The sequence below is a fragment of the Oryctolagus cuniculus genome, chromosome 5 (assembly GCF_051225735.1).
Source record: "Oryctolagus cuniculus isolate XC-2025 breed Fujian yellow rabbit chromosome 5, ASM5122573v1, whole genome shotgun sequence".
NCBI lineage: Eukaryota > Metazoa > Chordata > Mammalia > Lagomorpha > Leporidae > Oryctolagus > Oryctolagus cuniculus.
This window is the reverse complement of record NC_142871.1, coordinates 72,109,673-72,129,784: the sequence shown is the minus strand read 5'-3', so window position 1 is coordinate 72,129,784 and position 20,112 is coordinate 72,109,673. Positions and strand designations below refer to the sequence as shown.

General features: G+C 38.1%; 2 protein-coding genes across 9 annotated transcripts in view; both read right to left on the bottom strand.

Annotated features, from left to right (window-relative positions):
* COQ3 (coenzyme Q3, methyltransferase) overlaps positions 1–13,117 on the bottom strand; it is a 32,204-nt gene extending 19,087 nt beyond the window's left edge. Inside the window, exons 1-2 of one of the 4 annotated variants that reach the window (XM_089332838.1) lie at positions 4,150–4,211; positions 3,868–4,016 (exon numbers count right to left, since the gene is read on the bottom strand). In XM_089332838.1, coding sequence (XP_089188964.1) covers positions 3,868–3,889 — 22 coding nt within the window. In that variant the 5' untranslated portion in view covers positions 3,890–4,016; positions 4,150–4,211. Of the gene's footprint in view, positions 1–3,867; positions 4,017–4,149; positions 4,212–5,058; positions 7,757–8,266; positions 8,439–12,996 lie in introns of those variants that run through there. The other 3 variants (XM_089332837.1, XM_008263308.5, XM_089332839.1) reach the window with 3 other exon arrangements.
* The window catches only part of PNISR (PNN interacting serine and arginine rich protein), a 47,445-nt gene that overhangs the window by 6,170 nt on the left and 21,163 nt on the right, over positions 1–20,112 (bottom strand). For 4 of the 5 annotated variants that reach the window (XM_008263306.5, XM_089332825.1, XM_002714878.6 and 1 more), the window contains 6 exons: positions 19,921–20,058; positions 18,755–18,854; positions 17,973–18,026; positions 16,640–16,810; positions 13,358–14,444; positions 12,764–13,117 (listed from right to left, as the gene is read on the bottom strand). In XM_008263306.5, the coding sequence (XP_008261528.2) occupies positions 13,087–13,117; positions 13,358–14,444; positions 16,640–16,810; positions 17,973–18,026; positions 18,755–18,854; positions 19,921–20,058 (1,581 nt within the window). In that variant the 3' untranslated portion in view covers positions 12,764–13,086. Of the gene's footprint in view, positions 1–12,763; positions 13,118–13,357; positions 14,445–16,639; positions 16,811–17,972; positions 18,027–18,754; positions 18,855–19,920; positions 20,059–20,112 lie in introns of those variants that run through there. The other variant, XR_016233835.1, reaches the window with a different exon arrangement.

Below are 20,112 nucleotides of genomic sequence, written 5' to 3'. Positions count from 1 at the left end.
ACTTTGTGTGTGAGGATACAAACTGTTAAAATCTTTACTTAGTAAATGAAGAAGGGGATGGGAGAGGGAGTAGGAGGTGGGGGGAGTGCAGGTGGGAGGGCAAGTATCAGGGGAATAACCACTGTATTCCTAAAGTATATTCATGTACCTATGAAATTTGTGTTCAGTAAATAAAAACTTTCTTAAAAAAAAAAAAAAAAAGAAACAGAGGACTAATAAGCTGGACCAGTAGATGAAAGTGTGTGTATAAATAAAGATTCCCCTGTGACCTCACATATGAATGAGGTCATGCTGGGAATTCCCTCTGCAGGAATCTGGACTGACATGCAGTTCCATATATGCACTCATTTGTTTATCTTTTTTTTTGTATATTTTAATAAGTAAATATTTTAGGTTGCAAAATTGACTCCTAATTTTCATATAATTAAAATCATAAGAAATTCCAAATCTGAATAAAGAGCTGAGTGTTCAGTACTATAACTGTTAGCCTTTTCAACTTCTGAAATACTATTGTTAATTTCTTTTCATTTGTAAATATATCACATTGTATTTATTTCAGTAGACTGCAAAAAGGAAAAAAAAGCAAGACATATCATGTTATTTCTTGGATGATTCAACATAATAAGTACATCAATTCTCCACAAATTGCTCTGTACATTTAACATGATTCCTATTAAAATCCTAACAGTCAATTTTTCGTAAATACAGATAAGTTGGTTCTAAATCATATATGGAGGGCCAGTGCTGTGGTGTACCGAGTAAAGCTGCCATCTGAAGTTCCAGCATCCCCTATGGGCACCGGTTCAAGTCCTGCCTGCTGCACTTCCAATCTAGCTCTCTGGTATGGGCTAGGAAAGCAGTAGAGGATTATCCAGGTTCTTGGGCCCCTGCACCCTCAAGAGAGACCCGGAGGAAACTCCAGGCTACTGGCTTTGGGTCGGCCCATCTCTTGCCATCATGGCCATTTGGCAAGGAACTAGCAGATGGAAGACCTCTCTCTCTCTGTGCTTCTGCCTCTCTGTAATTCTCTGGATCTTTGTAACTCTCTGCCTTTCAAATAAATAAATCTTAAAAAAGATAACATTTTTAAAAAATGTATATGTAAAGGCAAAAGAAATAGAATATTGAAAAGGAAGATAAAGGGCCGGTGCCGTGGGCTCACTTGGCTAATCCTCCACCTGCGGCGCTGGCACCCTGAGTTCTAGTCCCAGTTGCTCCTCTTCCAGTCCAGCTCTCTGCTGTGGCCCGGAAAGGCAGTGGAGGATAGCCCAAGTGCTTGGGTGCCTGCACCCCATGGGAGACCAGGAAGAAGCACCCGGCTCCTGGCTTCGGATCAGTGCAGCGCCGACCGTAGTGGCCCTTTAGGGGGTGAACCAACGGAAGGAAGACCTTTCTCTCTGTTTCTCTCTGTCTATAACTCTACCTATCAAATAAAAAAGAAAAGAAAAGAAAAGAAAAGAAAAGAAAAGAAAAGAAAAGAAAAGAAAAGAAAAGAAAAGAAAAGAAAAGAAAAGAAAAGTTGCAGGAATCATACTACCCAATTTTACGACTTACTATAGGGATGGGCATTGCAACATAGTGGGTTAAGCCACTACCCGGGGCCACCTGCATCACATATCAGAGTGCCAATTTGAGTCCCAGCTACTCTGTTTCCAATCCAGCTTTCTTCTGGTGTGTCCAGGAGGCAGCATGTCATGGGTTCCTGCCATCCATGTGAGAGACCCATGGTTTGAACCTGGTCTCACTCACAGTGGCAGGCTTTTTGGGAGTGAACCAGCTGACAGAAGATATCTCTGTCTCTTTTGTTCTTTCACTCTGTTTCTCCCTCTCTCTCTGTTATTGTGCCTTTCAAATAAATAAATGTCTTAAAAAAAAAAAAAAAACAACTTACCCCAGAGCTATAGTAATCCAGACAGTGTGGTAATGGAGGAGGAAGATACAAAGACAGATGGAACAAAACAGAGTCTAGAAATAGACCTACAAGTTTGCCTAGCTGGTTTTTGACAATAGTGCAAAAATCATTTCATGAAGGAATAATAGTGTTTTCAATAATAGTGATGAAACAATTAGACTTTATAGACCCAAGGGAAAAAAAAAAACCTTGTGGCTGGTGTTTAGCCTACCAATTACGGTTATTATGCCATACTTGAGCCTGGGTTTCATAATTAACTGGCTCTAGCTCCTCACCACCAGCTTCCTGCTAATTCAGACCCTGGGGGGTAATAGTAATGGCTCAAGTAATTGAGTTGCTGCCTCCTGTGTGGGAGGCTGAGCTGGAGTACCCAGCTCGTGACTTTGCCCCAGCCCAGCTCCACTCATTGCAATACTGTGGGCAACTGAGTAGTGAAACAGTGGATGGGCTCTCTTCCCCAGTCCTGACTCCCCAGCTGTGTCTCTGTGTTTCAAATAAAAAAGACAATATTTTTAAAAAGAAAAAAACCTGAACTAAATCTCACATCTTATATAAAAATGAATTCCAAATTGATCACTGATTTAAATGCAAACTTGAAAACTATAAAACTTTTAGAAGAAAAATTGGACAAAATCTTAATGACTTCATAGTTAGGCACAGGGGCTGGCATTATGGAGTAGAGGGTGGGGCCGCCATTGGTGATGCCAGCATCCCTTATGCCTGGTTCAAGACCCAGCTGCTCCACTTCCCATCCAGCTCCCTACTAGTGGCCTGGGAGGGGCAGTAGAGAACGGCTTAAGGTACTTGGACCCCTGCACCCTTGTGGGAGACAGGGAAGAGGCTCTGGCCCCACCATATGTTTACTATACAACTCAGCAAACTGCACTCCTTGGGAATTTATCCCAGAGAAGTGAAAACTATGTCCACACACAACCTGTACATGAATGTCACAACAGCTTAATTCTTAAGAGTCCCAAACTAGAATAAAAAAAAACATAATAGGTGAACAGTTAAACAGATTGTGATGTATTCCTAATCATGAAATACTACTCACAAATTAAAAGGAATGGACTACTGATATATGCAACAGCTTGCATGGATTTCAAGGGTATTTATGTTGAGCCAACAAATACTTAATCTGAAAAGGTATATGCTTGTACAATTCTATTTATGTAACACTTTTGAAATGAAAAAATTAGTTAATCAGTGATTTCCAAGGGTTAAATTTGGGTGTAAGTTCTGACTATAAAGGAATAGCATCAGGAATATTATTTGCGATTCCACATCCTAAATACAATGGTTGTTACACAGATCCATACCTGTGATACAGCTCGGGCACATTCTCATGTGCTCTAACACACGTACACATACACAATGAATGTAATGTGTGTAAAGCTGGTGAAATTCAAATAAGGTCTGTAGTTAATAACATCATGCCACTGTTCATTTCCTGGCTTTGTAATGTACTAAGATGCTATCAATAAGGAACTGGGTAAAGAGTATATGGGAATTCTCTTAAATCTTTTTAAAGATTTACTTATTTGAAAGACAGAATGAAAGAGAGATGGAGAGAAATATCTTCCATCTGTTGGTTCATTCCCCAACAGCGATAATAGCCAGGGATGGTTCAGGGTAAAGCCCGGAGCCAAGACTCCATCTGCATCTTCCATATGGGCGGCAGAAACCATTTGTTGCTCCAATGTGCATTAGGTGGAAGATGGAAGCACAGAGCATCCTGGACTGGAACTACCACTCCAGCGTGAAACGTCGGTACCCCAGGTGGCAGCTTAACCTGCTGCAACAAAATGCCAACCCTTCTCTGTATAATTTTTGCAACTTTTTGGCAGTCTTATTTCAAAATAGTTTTTAAAAGATTAAAAAGTACAAAAGGGAAGTAGGCATTTGGTGCACAGTTGGGACACCTCTTGGGGTCCCTACATCTTTTATCAGAGTACCTGGTTCAAGTACAAGTTCCATGGCTTCTGATCCAGTTTTCTGCTAATGAATACCTAGGAGGCAGTGGTGATGACACCCATGTGGGAGACTTAGATTGAGTTCCAGGCTCCTCACTTTGCCTTGGAGCAGTGCTGGCTGTTGTAAGCATCTGGGGAGTGAACCAATCAATGGAACATTTCTGTCACTCGGTCTTTCAAATAAAATGAAAATAAATAAACTAGTAGTATCTTTCAAATAAAATGAAAATAAATAAACTTGAAGTGGAAAAAAAGGGCACATACCATCCTTGATTATAACTATCCAGTTTCTCTTCTGTAGGTGACTGATGATACCAGCTTTGTATTTAAACTTCCAGAGACATTTAAAACACACAGAATTATTTTAATGTATTATTTTGTCTTACTTTATAAAAAAGGTAATACAATATATTTTCTGCATTTTGTTTTTTTTCACCTAACAATTTATCTTGGAGATTGTTTCATAATATAGCATAAATATATAGCAAGAAAGTAAAATTTTATTTTTAAGTGCCATATGACAATCCATTGTGTGATATAATTTATTTATGCAGTCACCACTTAATGGGCATTCAGGTATTTCTAATTTTTTGCTATTATCAAAATCATGAGATTGAATTATATATGTAATTTCATGTGTTTGAGAGTACTCACAGTAAAATCCCAAGAACATGCTAGAGTACGTAGATTTTTAAGTTTGTAGTTGCCACCCATAGATGTTGAACCAACTTACTAGTCCATGAGTAATATGAAGGTTCTTCAAAAATTGGTTGAAAAAGGAACTAAAAGATTATTTTGGTACACAAATAATATGAATTTTTTGAAGACCTGTGCTATATGAGTGTCTAGTACTCTGGTTTCCCCACACTGTCACCCATACACTGTAAATTCAATGTTTTCATACTGACTGATCTAACAAGTATAGTTTTTACTTATCATGAATGTAAGCATCCTTCTTGAAGCTTAATGGTCATTTATCTTTCATGTCTTTTTGTTTTCTCCTGAGCGCTGCTTTATTTTTTAATAGGTCCTTCACTTTCTGGCCCAAATTCATTCCAATATTTTTTTAAAGTTTTATGTTTCTAGGTTTTTGCTCATGTTATCCAATCTTCCATTCACTTTATCTGGTCTACCTTTTAAGATTCAGTTCAAGGGGTCAGCACCGTGGCTTACTTGGTTAATCCTCTGCCTGTGGCGCCGGCATCCCATATGGCCGTCAGGTTCTATTCCCGGTAGCTCCTCTTCCAGTCCAGCTCTCTGCTGTGGCCCCAGGAAGCAGTGGAGGATGTCCCAAGTGCTTGGGCCCTGCACCCGCATGGGAGACCAGGAGGAAGCACCTGGCTCCTGGCTTCCGATCAGCATGGCGCCGGCCATAGCGCCCATTTAGGGGGTGAACCAACGGAAGGAAGACCTTTCTCTCTCTCTCTCTCTCTCTCTCTAACTCTTAAAAAAAAAAAAAAGATTCAGTTCAAGTGTCACCTTCCTTATAACTTTAGGTAGCTAAATTTAGATATTCTTAAAGAATTACATAAAGGCCGGCGCCGTGGCTCAATAGGCTAATCCTCCACCTTGCGGCGCCGGCACACCGGGTTCTAGTCCCGGTCGGGGCACCGGATTCTGTCCCAGTTGCCCCTCTTCCAGGCCAGCTCTCTGCTATGGCCAGGGAGTGCAGTGGAGGATGGCCCAGGTGCTTGGGCCCTGCACCCCATGGGAGACCAGGAGAAGCACCTGGATCCTGGCTCCTGCCATCGGATCAGCGCGGTGTGCCGGCTGCAGCAGCGGCCATTGGAGGGTGAACCAACGGCAAGGGAAGACCTTTCTCTCTCTGTCTCTCTCTCTCACTGTCTACTCTGCCTGTCAAAAATAAAAAAAATAAATAAATAAAATAAAATAAAAAGAATTACATAAATTGTGATATACAATTAAGGATATATTAAGTATTATTATGATGAAACTGAGCCTCTGAGACTGAGAGGATCTGCCTTCTCAGTGACAGCCCCTCACCTCCCTCATGCCTCCCCTATTTTAGAAAATGAATCTTTCAGTGATCAATATTGCCAGAATTCTCAAAGCTTTAAGTCACCTTACCACAATTAAAAGAAATTGAGTTTGTACTAATGGTACTGATTTCCTCCCTACCTTGAATCTGTGATCATCTTGGTATCTGAGGTTCTAAAGGAATGGGTATGTTTTCCCATTTAATTCATCTAAAAGTCACTTATCATTAGGTACCATGCTGACAGCGAACAAGACAGGCAATAGATCTTTTTCTTCTTGCAAATACTTTATCACCTTCAATCACTGCATTACTCCCTTGGAGCCTAGATTCCCCTGCCTCCATCCCACTTTCTACCCAGCTGCTGAGTGTTATTTCTCAAACCGAAGTCCAATTCTGTTTCTCCTTCAGTAATCTGCACTGTCCTCAGCGTGAGGTCAACCCTAGGTGGTGTACCTAGCTTTTCATAAGGTATGGCCTAGAAAGTTCTTACTTCATACCTTGCAACTCCTTGCCCTCACCTCTTGGCCTCCATCTATACAATTTACTTTCTAAGGAACACTTTGCATTTTCTCACAGATTCTCAAACTCGTCCTCTGGCCTCTTCAACTGCTTCTAAAATTAGCCAACTCCTTCAAAACAGTTCTCTAAATAAACCTCAGGCAAGAAGTTTCCCTGATCCCAAATATGGCTAAGATGCTCATTCTACATTCACCCTACAAAACTTGGAAAGAGCTTATATTGTACCTTTTCTAAAGAAATAGCTGTTGAATGAAAAACAGTTCAGAAAAAAAAAATAAAACTACATGAGGGATGATAGAACATCACCTGCTCTACCACAAGCAATCACTGCTAAAATTTCAGTCTATCTCTATTCTCTCTGTATCTCTAGCTACATCTATACTTGCAACTTCATAATACACACTGATCTGTAACTTGCTTCTCAACACTATAACCTAATCATTTTGCCATGTGGATGCAAATTCTTTTTTTTTTTTAAGATTTATTTATTTATTCAAAAGTCAGAGTTACACAGAGAGAGGAGAGGCAGAGAGAGAGAGAGAGAGAGAGAGAGAGAGAGAGAGAGAGATCTTCCATCCGATGGTTCACTCTCCAGATGGCCCCAACAGGCCAGAGCTGCGCCAATTCGAGGCCAGGAGCCAGGAGCTTCTTCCAGGTCTACCACGTGGGTGCAGGGGCCCAAGGACTTGAGCCATCTTCTACTGCTACCCCAGGCCACAGCAGAGAGCTGGATCGGAAGAGGAGCAGCCAGGACTAGAACCGGTGCCCATATGGGATGCCGGCGCTTCAGGCCAGGGCATTAACCCACTGCGCCACAGCGCTAGCCCCGCAAATAGTTTTAAATATTTTGTATTGACTGCACTTTTTTCACAAGTGCCAACTCTATTGGTGGCTGTTAGATTGCTGTTTTTAGCTCATTAATCCCAATCTTGGCTCTGTCCTAACACTTACTAATCAGAACTGTGAGATATTATTCATTTTTAAATTCTCAGTGCCCCTAACACCTCTGTCATACCGTCCTTTTCATACCATATTTGAGCAATATGTTTTACGTAAAGGATGAACTTAAGTTTCTACTTAATACTGGAAGTTAACAGACTGTCACCTACAAGCACCAAGTGCAGTAAGTTATTTCCTTAAGTTGCAAATACAGTATTGGAGGTACCTATTTATCAAAAAGTATACAGGTAGGCATTTATAAAGCCTGGAGGTTAAGGGGCGGGTTGGGATGCCAAATCCCGTATCAGAGTGCCTCGGTTTGATGCTGGGGCTCTGGTTCGATGCTGGGAAGCCGCAGGCGACGACTCCAGTGGCTGGGTTCCTGCCACACACGCGAGACCTGTCCTGAGCTCCTGGCCCCCAGTCTGCCGGCCTGTGGGAAACGAACCAACGGATGGGAGCGCGATCTTTCGGAGCAGTACAGCTCCCTTAAATTCTTTCTGAAAAAAGTCAAGATACGCGCGAACAAAAGGCAGACAGAACGCGAAGTATAACCAGGAGAGACCTGTTGGCCTGTCTTCCCCTTCCTCCCCCCGACAAAGGAGGGGAGCACGACCTTGAGACCCCAGCACACACTAGGTTGGCCAGCTCAACTGAAATGAGACAAAGGCCGTTGGGCATATGGCGGCGGCCCCCCGGGCTGCCTTCTTTCCGGCCAGTACCGCTAATCCTCAGCTTTTTCCCCGGCGTCCGCGAAGGTGAGGATGGCACCCTAGACCCGGTGTTCCACTAAAAGCGAAAGCCGGGAGCTAGGACGCAGTTTCCGCCGACGGCGTGTGGAGTCCAGCGGCGGCTCCCTCTCCCGCGCCTGCGCAGAACCACCTGTCCCGCGGCGCGCCGAGCGGGAATGCCGCACACACTCACCCGCCCCTGTTAAGCGAAGACGGTGAGCTGGTGCTTCGCGGCAAACAGACCCAAGCACTCCTAAAAAACGAATGCCGGAGCAGCTCAGCTTGTGTCCTCCCGACATCCTGATGAGGTATGCTACCTCTTTTCCGGTCCCTCCAGCAAAAAGCCCCCAACAGAAACGTTCCGGGACCCACTGACGCCGTCTACAGCCGAGTGTCAGGACTGCATTAAATGCTACTACGTATGTGAAAGTGTAGCGAGGTTTTCACGTTCGACATGTAGCACATTGTCTATGCAATCAAACTATAAAATGTTTTATTGTAAACAAACTTGGATATCCTCTATAACGCCTGTTCTTACAGGACCACCTCAAATTTTACGGTCAAAGTAGACATCCAGCCACCAATCTGCTGTGCTCTTTACTTTTGTGTAGCTTTTTCAACAGATATTCTCCCCAAGGACATTTATATGTCTGCAAAACACTGATTCTACTCAGAATCACAAAACTGTGGCAGAACCTGTTCCCTAACGGTAGAATTATTTTCCCTTTCAAGGCATTCAAGTATGACAAGAAGGCCAGAAATCCAAATTTAAAATTTATTTTCTGCAAGTGATCTGCTAATATCCTATATAGGATATTATATAGTATGCAACTGTTAACACTCTATGCAAACTTCATTTAGCGCTTGAATACTGATCAGTAACCTTGTATCTAAATATATAAAAATCCTTTCCTTCAGTAAGAACAAGGATAAGTTTCCAACATTAAAAGGCAAAAAAATAATTCTACATTTTCAACAGGCAGGATCAAATCGGTGCAGAGTTCTTCGAATTAGTGAACTTTCCTATTCAGAAATAGTGTTTCACTCATGGCTCCTTAGCTAAAATATTGACCTCCTAAGAATGACTGCAGACTTTTCAGTTGCTATGTCCTCTTCAGAGCTCCTCTCTTTAGATACAAGAACATCTCTCCCAATCAAAGCAAAAGTTCTGCACAAAAGAAAATTAAGCGTGTTATATTTGCTGGAGTGACAAGGCCAAGGATAAATGTGAAGTGCAAGTGTCATTACATAAAGTTCTTAGCTTTATTTAAATGCAATGTACTTTGTACAAATATGCCACACTTTTCTGAGCTTTTAAGCTACATTTTCAACACCAATGGCCCAGTGATTTGCCTTAACACTGACGGGAAGCAAAAGGCTTTTAAATCCTCATAACTAGTTTGGTTCATGTATGCACAAAGAGCTCATGGTACTTTACAAACATCAACAAAGAGCAAACCTCACACCTGACTTACATTCATAGTAGTGTTAGATATAATACAGTATATGGATGCATATGGATAGTTTTGATTTCCCAGACTATCATTATGGCTTAGTCTACAAATTTATTTTTATGTAAAACTAGTCTGCATTTAATAATTGTTTTACTAAAAGTGAATTACTCCCAGCTAACTTTAATCACTTTGAAACAGTACATATACTTGACCTACTATAGCCACTCAGTTTGTTTTCATATTTATTAAAAAATTCCACAAAAATGGCCATTTAGAATAATTCTATGATAACTTACACTATTATAATCAGAATGTGGCAGATGTAACTAATTTTTAATCAATGATATCTGATAAACACTTAAGGTAGAAATTAAAGGGTAATTCAAAAAGTTCAAGGGAAATGGAATTTAAAAAAGGTAAATTTATTTTGGTGAAAAAAATTTAAATCCATGCATAGATATATACATATATATATATACATATATATCTTGTATGTGGCTAACAAAAAACTGATTTTCTCTTTTAGATTTTGGACATTACAACCAAATTCTACTTGAAACTGAACAACTTAAAGGGCTAGAAGTACTCAAGACCTTAGAGATAATCTAATACCTGCTTTACCCAGTTGAAGATTTTGAAGGCCATAGTGACTTAGCAATTTGCCAAAAATACATCAGCAGAATCCAAAGACTCTCATTATGTTTCCATTGAAATGCAGTTTCCATTGAACTATATTTAGTACATTTTACAAACTTCAATAAACTAAAATACATTTTAATTTATATAAAGGGAAGAAAAATTCAATTTTTTTTTGACAGGCAGAGTGGACAGTGAGAGAGAGAGACAGACAGAAAGGTCTTCCTTTGCCGTTGGTTTACCCCTCAATGGCCACTGCAGCCCCGCGCTGATCCAAAGCCAGGAGCCAGGTGCTTCTCCTGGTCTCCCAAGCAGGTACAGGGCCCAAGCACTTGGGCCATCCTCCACTGCCTTCCCGGGCCACTGCAGAGAGCTGGACTGGAAGCCGGCACCCTGACCAATACTAGAACCTGATGTGCCAGTGCCGCAGGCAGAGGATTAGCCTATTGAGCCTCGGCGTAGGCCAAAAAATTCAATTTAAATGTAAAGGCTACCATAAGGCAGTGTTGTAGGAACTTTGGATCTAATAGAATTCCTATGTAAAAAATAAAATTTAAAAATCTCATCTACCATCACACTTCATGTGTTCCTTTGAAGAAACAAAATGACACAAAAAATAAACTCTATTTGGGGAATTTACCTATTATGTATTATACTATTAGAAATGGATGCTAAAAAAAAAGATGGTAGAAAACATACACTAATGAGATTCCACACCAATCTTTATTTATATTTTGGGGCCTGAAACAAATTTTATAATTACCTCTTCCAAGTTACATTTATTCTGTTAATGGTGTGGTTTACTCTCCCCCCCAACAAAACCAAGTACAATTAATACACTAAAAATATTTTAAAAGAAAACCTCTTAAAGAAGATAGTTTTTAGTAACCAATCCAGACAAATGATTGTCTTAAAAACTGAATCTATTAATTTCCTGGTAGTGACATTTTAGAAAAGGTTTCATACCAAATTGTACATCTAGTTAACTTATGTGTATGTTTTAACATTCACATCCCAAGTCATTGGAGCCCTTTTAAATATGATCTTAACACTCAAAGTAATTACATGTCAAAGAAATAATGAATTCCTTAAATTTTCCATAAAAACCTGAAAAACCCAAATATCTAATTATAACACTGATGCATCTAATAATCACAAAAATCTTTAAAAACTTTACAGATTTAACTGATAAGAAGCTTCAAAATCATAGCAGAGTATGTAAAATTATCAACTACTACTTTTGGCTGTAATTCATATCTTGCCCAAAAATGTGCATATCCATAGGCAGAATTTTTCTGAGGTTTTATTTTAAAAATAATATTTTACTTGAAGATGAATCTAAAAACCATTTTAAGATATGAAAACATTATACAACTTATCTATTACAAATTAATCAGCTCATTTTGCAATTACCGTGTTAGCTCAACTTACATAAAAAATATTGCACATTTACCTTTGTCTCCAGATATGATTGATGTCTAAACTATATATAATCCCAAAGCACTTTAAAATTATTCTGTGAAATGTCAACTTTATAAGTATCAGAACTAAATGCACTGTAAATAGCCATTTTCATAAACATGCATTTACTCACAGGTGATTTATTACCTTTAGATAAATGCATAACTGCTCAAAATTATTAAGAACCTATGTAGAGGTACAAGAGCACAATAAACAAATGTATTTCTATCTTCATTTTGAGGAAACACTGATCTTGGCAAAATCTGGCATTATTTTTAAAATGAACTATTGCTGGTAAAAAGGTGTACTTTACAAACTTCTCTGTGCCCTGCACCGACTTTCCTTCTTTTTAGATTATAATTTGAAAGCCTCTGCAGATTCATCTATCACTCATAAGTGCATAATCTTATAAAAAGGGATGCTGAAAACAGTTGAGCACTTCAGTTTAAATACCTTGGGATCCCCATTCTACACAGGAGTTATGACTTCCTTACACTGTCAGACCTCTCACTGATCATAATTTTCAGAAACTGACACATATCAGACCACTTTAATGTTGGGAAATTGAAACAAACCTGCATAATACAGCCTTCTTTCATTGAGCTGAAGTCATATATTTTAAAAAATATAAATAAATCTATTGAATGAGTCCTATTTCTGTAATACCCGAGTGTTTAAAACAGAAATGATTGATTGCAGAATATAATTCCGGACTTGACTATTAGTGTGCAACACAATTGTTTGTAACAAATAACTCTACTGGGTGCAATGACTTGACTGATTCCAGCAATTTCATTTTACAGGAGTGAACCATATTTTATACACACACACACACACACACACACACACATATATATATTACTTGGAAAATCCCCAAAAATAAAGAACTTTAGAAAGTTGTCAAATGCTTCAAAATGAAAAGTAAAGGTCTATGTATGACCCTCTTCCACACCCTTAAAGTTGGAATTTGACAAAAGTCCATGGGTACAATTTACAAATTTTGACAAACTATTAAGTTAAAACCATTTTCTTTGGGGAAATGGGAGGAAGTACCTTTAAAACCTGTTATACAAAATTCCAGCTGCCTTTTTAGAAAAGTACATTCCTTAGATTAAAATCATAAAATTAAGGTGCAAGAGTTTAACAAAAATGAACTAAAGAGCTTTATTGACATCACAGTACATTCAAGAATAATTTTAAGAACATTACAGCTGAAAGAGAATGGCATATTTATAGTCATTATGCACTATTTTTTGAAAAAAAAAAAAAAAAAGTAATACAAAGAAATCCTATTATGTAACTTGGAGCAGCATTTGAAAAAAGTACACCTATTTACAGATTAAAAAAAAAAAAAGATTCTGGTTTCACCTACACAGCCACAATGTGCCTCTATAATGAGACAAGCCCTTAAAACTCATGGAATTTTTAAAACAACATCATGGCAATCTTGCCACATCATTCCTCAGCGCTTACGACGGGGAGGGGTGGTTGATCTGAAAAAAAAAAAAAAAGGGAAAAGACAAATTTAAAAATAAAAATGTATTTTAAACTAAAAAACTGCAATTTTTAATAAATAATATTATATAGGATTTCTAACATTTATGACTATGATCATTTAGCAAGTACCAAACTGAGTTATTAAAGAGAGAGAGAGAAAGGACACTTTCAACTTTGAATAAATTCAAATTTTTTTTTTTTAAAAATCAGACAAAATACTTTAAAAAGTATACTACCTTGATCGGGACTTAGACTTGTGTTTGCGGCTTGCCTTCTTACCAGACCTTTGAGATTTCTCCATGGATCGCGATCGACTATGTTTAGGCTTCTTAGCCTTCTTTTCTTTGCTACTTCCTGGAGATTCAGAACTGCTCCTTCCACTAGAATCAGAGCCTGAATGTTTTTTACTGTCTTTGGTAGTACTTTTCTTACTATCCTGTCTAGAATCATGTCTTATGATTTTAACAGATATAGAACCACTCCTGGAGAATGTTCTTTCACTTTCTCGTTTCCTTTTTAACCTATCATCCTGACTACTGAACTTAAAATCTTTTTCTTCCCTTTTTTGTTTCTCTTTTCTTTTATCCTGTTCACGCTCCCTTTCTTTGTCTTTCTTTTTTCTGTCTTTATCTATACTTCGACTCCTCTCCTTTTTCCTCTCTTGTTCTTTAGCCTCACCTTTGTGCTTCTGACTGCTTCCACTAAGATTTCCACGTTGATCATCAGTTTTACGCCTATCTCGACTCCTACTGCGACTGGAACGATTGGTTCGTCTATCCCTTGAGCGACTTCTACTTCTACGTCTCTCTCGGGAAGGACTCCGATTGCGTCGTCTTTCTCTTTCCATGCTATTCCTATGAGATCTCCTCCTATCTCTAATCTTTACCCTAGCCCTATTGCTCTCTATTTTAATTCTGTGAGAGTAGCTTCTACTCCTACTACGTCTAGCTTTCATTGCTGGAGATCTACTCCTACTATGTCTCTTTTTCCTTTTAGGAGAAGAAGACCTAGAAGAAGTCCGACTACTACCTGAGCTAGAACTGTATGAAGAGCTAGACACAGTACTACTAGTACTACTAGTTCTGCTATTGCTACTTGAACTACCACTACTAGAACTTCCTGATCTACTTCTTCCCTGTTTTTCTTTTTCTTTATGCTCTTTTTTTGGTTCTAAAACTGATGTAGTCTCATTTGGAGTTCTTTTCTTTTCATTAACCACATCACCATCTGCTTCTCTTGCTTCTAGTAGTGATAAACTATTTTGCTCTTTATGGATAAATTCATTCATCTCTTTTGTAACTCTTTCTGTTTGTTGCTTTTCTTCTGAAACAGAAAAAGAAAAATACTAAGAAAACTGGAATATAACAAGAAAAACTCCTAATTTTAAAATTTTAAGCTAGCAGACTTTTTTTTTTTGACAGGCAGAGTTAGAGAGAGAGACAGAATAAGCTAGCAGACTTTAACAATAAAGCAGAACTGTTCAACAAAGTTAGAAAATGCAAACCATGTAAGTAATTCAAAATTTTTGACAGCCACATTAGAAAAATAAATAGAAAGGGGTAAAATTAATTTTAACATCTTACTATCAAAAATACTGCCATTTTTGACGCATTATCAATTAAAAAGAATCCTGAGATATTCTGCTAATTTTTTCCATGTAAATTCTTTTAAATCTAGTGTTTTTTATGCCTATAGCCCATATTAATTTGGGTCATTCACATTTCAAGTGATCAGTATCTCTAAGAAGTAAGCTATCCTATCCAGCACAGCAAGAGGGTATCAAAATGTAGAGGGGCAAACAAAGCAAGTAAGAAAAGATTTCTCTTGTGTTCCATTAAAGCAACTTAAAAATCAACAAGTAATTTATAGGAAACTTTTAGCTCCTTTTATCTTTCAAATAACCCAAAAAGATTTTTTAATAATGAAATTCTAAATAAATATTCTTTCATTATTCCTAATATTATTACATAAAACTTCTAGGAGCAGGCATTTAGCCTAGAGGTTAAGATGCCCGTATCTCACATTGGGAGAGTCTGAGTAGGAAATAGCTCTGGCTCCAGCTTCTTGCTAATGCAGATCCCGGGAGGCAGTGGTGATGGCTCAAGTTAATTGGACTCTGCTACCCATGTGGGAGACCTGGATTGAATTCTCAGCTCCTAGCTTCAGTCTGGCAAATACTGGCTATTATGGCTATTTGGGGAACGAACTAGCAGACAGGAATTCTCCTCCCTCCCCCACCCCTTGCAAGTAAACAAACCAATAAATAAATCTGGTTCTCCCTTCTATTATCCTTACAATCCTTATTATCCTTACAAATAAATTTCAATAGTCTTATAAACTGAAATACCCTAGCTAGTTTTACAAATACATTTCTTGCATCTTAAAAAGGTCTTTTTCATTTTAAGAATTTTAACGTTGGGGGCCAGAATTGTGGCACAATAGTTAAGCCACTGCCTGCCAACATTAGCATCCCATATGGATGCTGGTTCAAGTCCTGGCTGCCCCACTTCCTACCCAGCTCCCTGCTTAATCGCCTGGGAAAGCAACAGAAGATGGTTCAAGTGGTTGGGCCCCTGCCACCCACGTGGGAGACCTGGATGGAGTTCCAGGCTCCCAGCTTTCACCTGACCAACCCCAGCCACTCACTGCAGCCATTTATGGAGTAAAGCAGTGGATGGAAGATCTCCCACCCTCAACTCTGTCTTTCAAATAAATAATAAAGCCTTAAAAAAATTTTTTTTAAATGTAACAGTACTCTAAATAGCCTGGCTTATAGCCAGTGGAATGAATGGCTCCTAAAATGAAAAAATTGTAATATCAGTTTCAGTTGTAGCACATATTATTCAGAAATTTAGCCCCAATTTTTTTTTTTAAGTTTTTTTTTAAATTAATTTATTTTTGACAGAGTGGACAGTGAGAGAGAGAGACAGAGAGAAAGGTCTTCCTTTGCCGTTGGTTCACCCTGCAATGGCCGCAGCAGCAGGCGCGTTACGCTGATCTGAAGCCAGGGGCCAGGTGCTTCTCCTGGTCTCCCATGCGGGTGCAGGGCCCAAGCACTTGGGCCATCCTCCACTGCACTACCTGGCCATAGCAGAGAGCTGAATTTAGCCCCAATTCTATCTTTTGATATTTTTAAGTGGTTAAAAAATTTTAGGGCCTGGTGTTGTGGTACTGCGGGTAAAGCTGCTGCCTACAATGCCAGCATCTCATATGAGCACTGGTTTGAGTATTAGCTACTCCACTTCTCATCCTGCTCTCTGCTATTGTGCCTGGGAAAGCAGTGGAAGATGGCCCAAATATTTTGGCCCCTGTCACAAATCTGGGAGACATGTATGAAGATCCTGACTCTTAAGTTTCAGCCTGGCCCAGCCCTAGTTGTTGTGGCCATTTAGAGAAGAAACCTTCAGACGGGACAGCTCTTTGTCTCTCTCTCTAACTCTGCCTTTCAAATAAATTAATCTCTAAAAAAATTTTTTTAAATATACAAAACCAGACAAGAACTAAGCCTAAAAATATACCTTCCATCTGTTTGTCGTGTAACAGCTGTTGTTCTTTTTCTTTTCTCCAAAAAGCTTCCTGTTTTTGCCGGATTCGGTGCCGTAATTCTTCATCATCAGTGTCAGATGACTCAGAGCCTCTGTCGCTTCTCTCATCTTCACTGTCTCCTGATCCATAACCACCCAGTCCACCTGTGTGTATAAAGTTCAGTCTATCATATGAAAAAATTGTATTATGCATTAAAAACTTTTTAAGGCCCGAGAAGAAAGCTCATTTGTTTTTCCATTGCCTTTTCCTGGAAGCGTATGCTTATTCGGGGTGGGGAGAAGTATAAATTTAAATGCTTAAGGAGTTCACTGAACCTTCAAGGCAATGGTTACTTAGCATTTTGTTCTTTCTGGAATATTTCATGTATTTCTCACCATAAACAAATCATGATAATGGCTTTGCTTTGCTGTCCATGCTAATAACAAAAACGATTTAACAAACCAGTAACAAAGCCTCACTAAAGCTTACTTAATTCAACTATCTTTACAAAATTTATGACGACCCTGAAAATACTTCTAAAATTATCTTACATCATTGAAAGTTTATGAACCCCAGGTAGTATACTAGGCAAATTTTCCCTTAAAAAACAAAAATCAGAATACTGTAATTCTCCCTGATATAGAAATAGTATAGTAGTACTGAAACTACTCCCCACCCTGAAGTGATCTAAATAGTAACCATAACAAAAACTGCATGGGCATTTAGCTCTACCCATTTTCTTGATCCTCACAAAACTAATTTGAAATGAAGACATGGAAAAGGCAAATTTAAACTTTTATAGCTTTGGTAATATACCATGCAAATAGCAAATTATGAACACATCACTACTATTATAAGAGACCTTTTCCTCTATGTTAAAACTTGACTTGCTGCAACACAATCTCTGCAACAGCCATTAAAAGCATTAGTGGACAGGTTCATCCCTAAAGCATGTTTGCAATAACTCTGAAAGTGAGTTTAGATACTATCATGGCTAACTTACGAACTATTAAAGCATATATCACGTATATATGTTTTCATATATAATTTTATATCTATAAAATGCATGCATTGGAGCAACTGATGAGGAAATCCTTCATTACAATTTGCCCCAATAGCTATGAATTAGCCATCAGATTGTGAATGCTTTATTCAAAAAAAAAAAAAAAAAAAAAAAGGCAAATCGTGTGCAGACTGCTATATAACCCTGAGACCTAGGTTTATAAACTGAGTAGAAATAGTACAGTTTCAAAACAGAACATGGAGAGAGACAAGGTAAGTGTGATTTTCCCTTTAGGCCCTCTCATAAATAAGGAGAACACTTACCGAGTCCAGTGAGGGAAGCCAGTGCACTGGACTGTGCCAGCTGTTTTGCAGGAGCTTTGTATCACATCAACAACAGGAACAACATGTTAACACAAATAGCCACGATTTCATAGTCATGAGTCTATGGTATTGTTAAATCTACCACTATTGCTGCTTTTTGGGGAGAGAAGAAACATTAAAAACATAACATTCACTTTAAACCAGTAGCATGTCTGGCTTTGAAATTCTAATTCTGATGTGAGTTTAAAATGGTTTAAAATGAGGGAAAATGTTGATCATTATATCTGTATTCCTATTTCTGAAATATGGCATGTAATTTAATTTTTCTTTTCCATATATTTTTAAAGTGTCACTAAAAATATGGGGGGAGGGAGGAATCACTTGCTTCTGAAAGAATTATAACTGATAAACTGAAAAATCTGAAGGTTTATAATCCAAAATTCACTAGTCAGAATAAGTTATATTAGAAGTCATACACCAATACCATGTTATCTATAAAAAAATCTGGAAAAAAATTAAACATCAGGAATTTTTCCACAAAACATTTTACGGACAATAGCATGTAGCTAATTTGTGTTCAGGTAGTTCAGATAAAACAAAAATATTTGCATAGTTTTAATATAGTATCTACAAATCTAACCCTTCTCAGAGTTAAAACATGCAAGATGAGGAATATTCGAATATCTGATAGTAATCCAACAAGGACAACAAAAAGAGTCCAAAATAGTCACCAAAATCAAAATGACCCCAGAAAAAGAAAACCAAAAACATCCACAATATACCTTTCGTTGCTTTTCGGTGTACATCTTTGGCTATGTAATAAATTTCTTCATCTGTGACATCCAATAGAATTTCAGTCAGAAGCATTTTTGTCAATAACATCTAAGGAAAAATATTTTATAAAGTTTCTCAAAAAACTTAAATACAAATCCATTTTATAACAATTTTGAATCAGATCAGCCATTCGAATAGAGTTCTTTGAAAATTATTCTAAAACATCAATGTTTAAAAAATTCTAAAATCTTATGGGTCAAAGGAAAAAATGAAGACAATGAATTCTTACTCTAGAGGGAAAATCCCCATAAGGAGTATCCCTTTCCCTTCATTAAATAATACTGGTAAACAGTACAATACTAGTTTCCTAAGTCAGTTTCTCAAGGTTAGATTAAAAACATCTGGGGAACAATACAAGAATAGTTGGGGAAAAGGATGTTACTCCATTCTACCAAATGAAGTTGTTTTATTCTTGAGTACTCTAATACACTAATAACCTATAGCAGAATTCTTAAGGGAGCTAACATAATATAAAATGGCAAGTTCAACAGACCTAAAGTAAGTGCTGAATTCTAGCCCTGGCTGAGCTACCGATTTCCTGAAATGCAGACTACTCTTCACTAGTCCCTGAGCCTTCTTGTGCTCCACATTGCCCATCTATTAAAATAAGAGTAAAATGACTCAGCATTTTCTAAAGACACTCTAAAAATCATAGGTCTTTGAAGTGAGAAGCACAGCATATTAGAATCTCAATCTCACAAAATGACAATATACAATATGGAAAATCAAAGGCATTCAGGATTCTTACTATGAAGTCTGTGCCCTACTCCAAGGCTTCCTAAACTTGTACTTCTATGAATTCTTTTATCACTTCTCAATGTTTCTATTTAACAAAACACACTTTAGAAAAAATAGATTAATATTCTCTTGAATCTCATATGGCAAAAGACTGTTTTAATTGCAATATTAGTATTGGGAAATGGGCTTAAAGGCTGCTTTTAGGCTGGAATTTTGCGTGTTAAAAGTCATCTGGATTCTGCAGACATTATTTGCCCAGCCAATCTATATATAAACATTTTCTAACTATTCTATAGTTCTCAGTTTAAATGTTTAGATTAGCCACAATTACTAACAAAATAAATCCCTGTACACAGTAAGAAACTAAACATTCTACCATTTGATATTCTTTCTCTTCTTCAGTCATTTCTGGTTCACTCTGCTCTTCTTGAGGAATTGGAGATGGACTTCTTGTGACTTTTCCACTGCTTGCAGCTTCAAGGTTTTCAGCGTCTTCATCTTCCTCATCACTATCCTACACAAAAATAGATGGTAGCCCAAATTCACATTTTTAATCCAAAATTCTTTC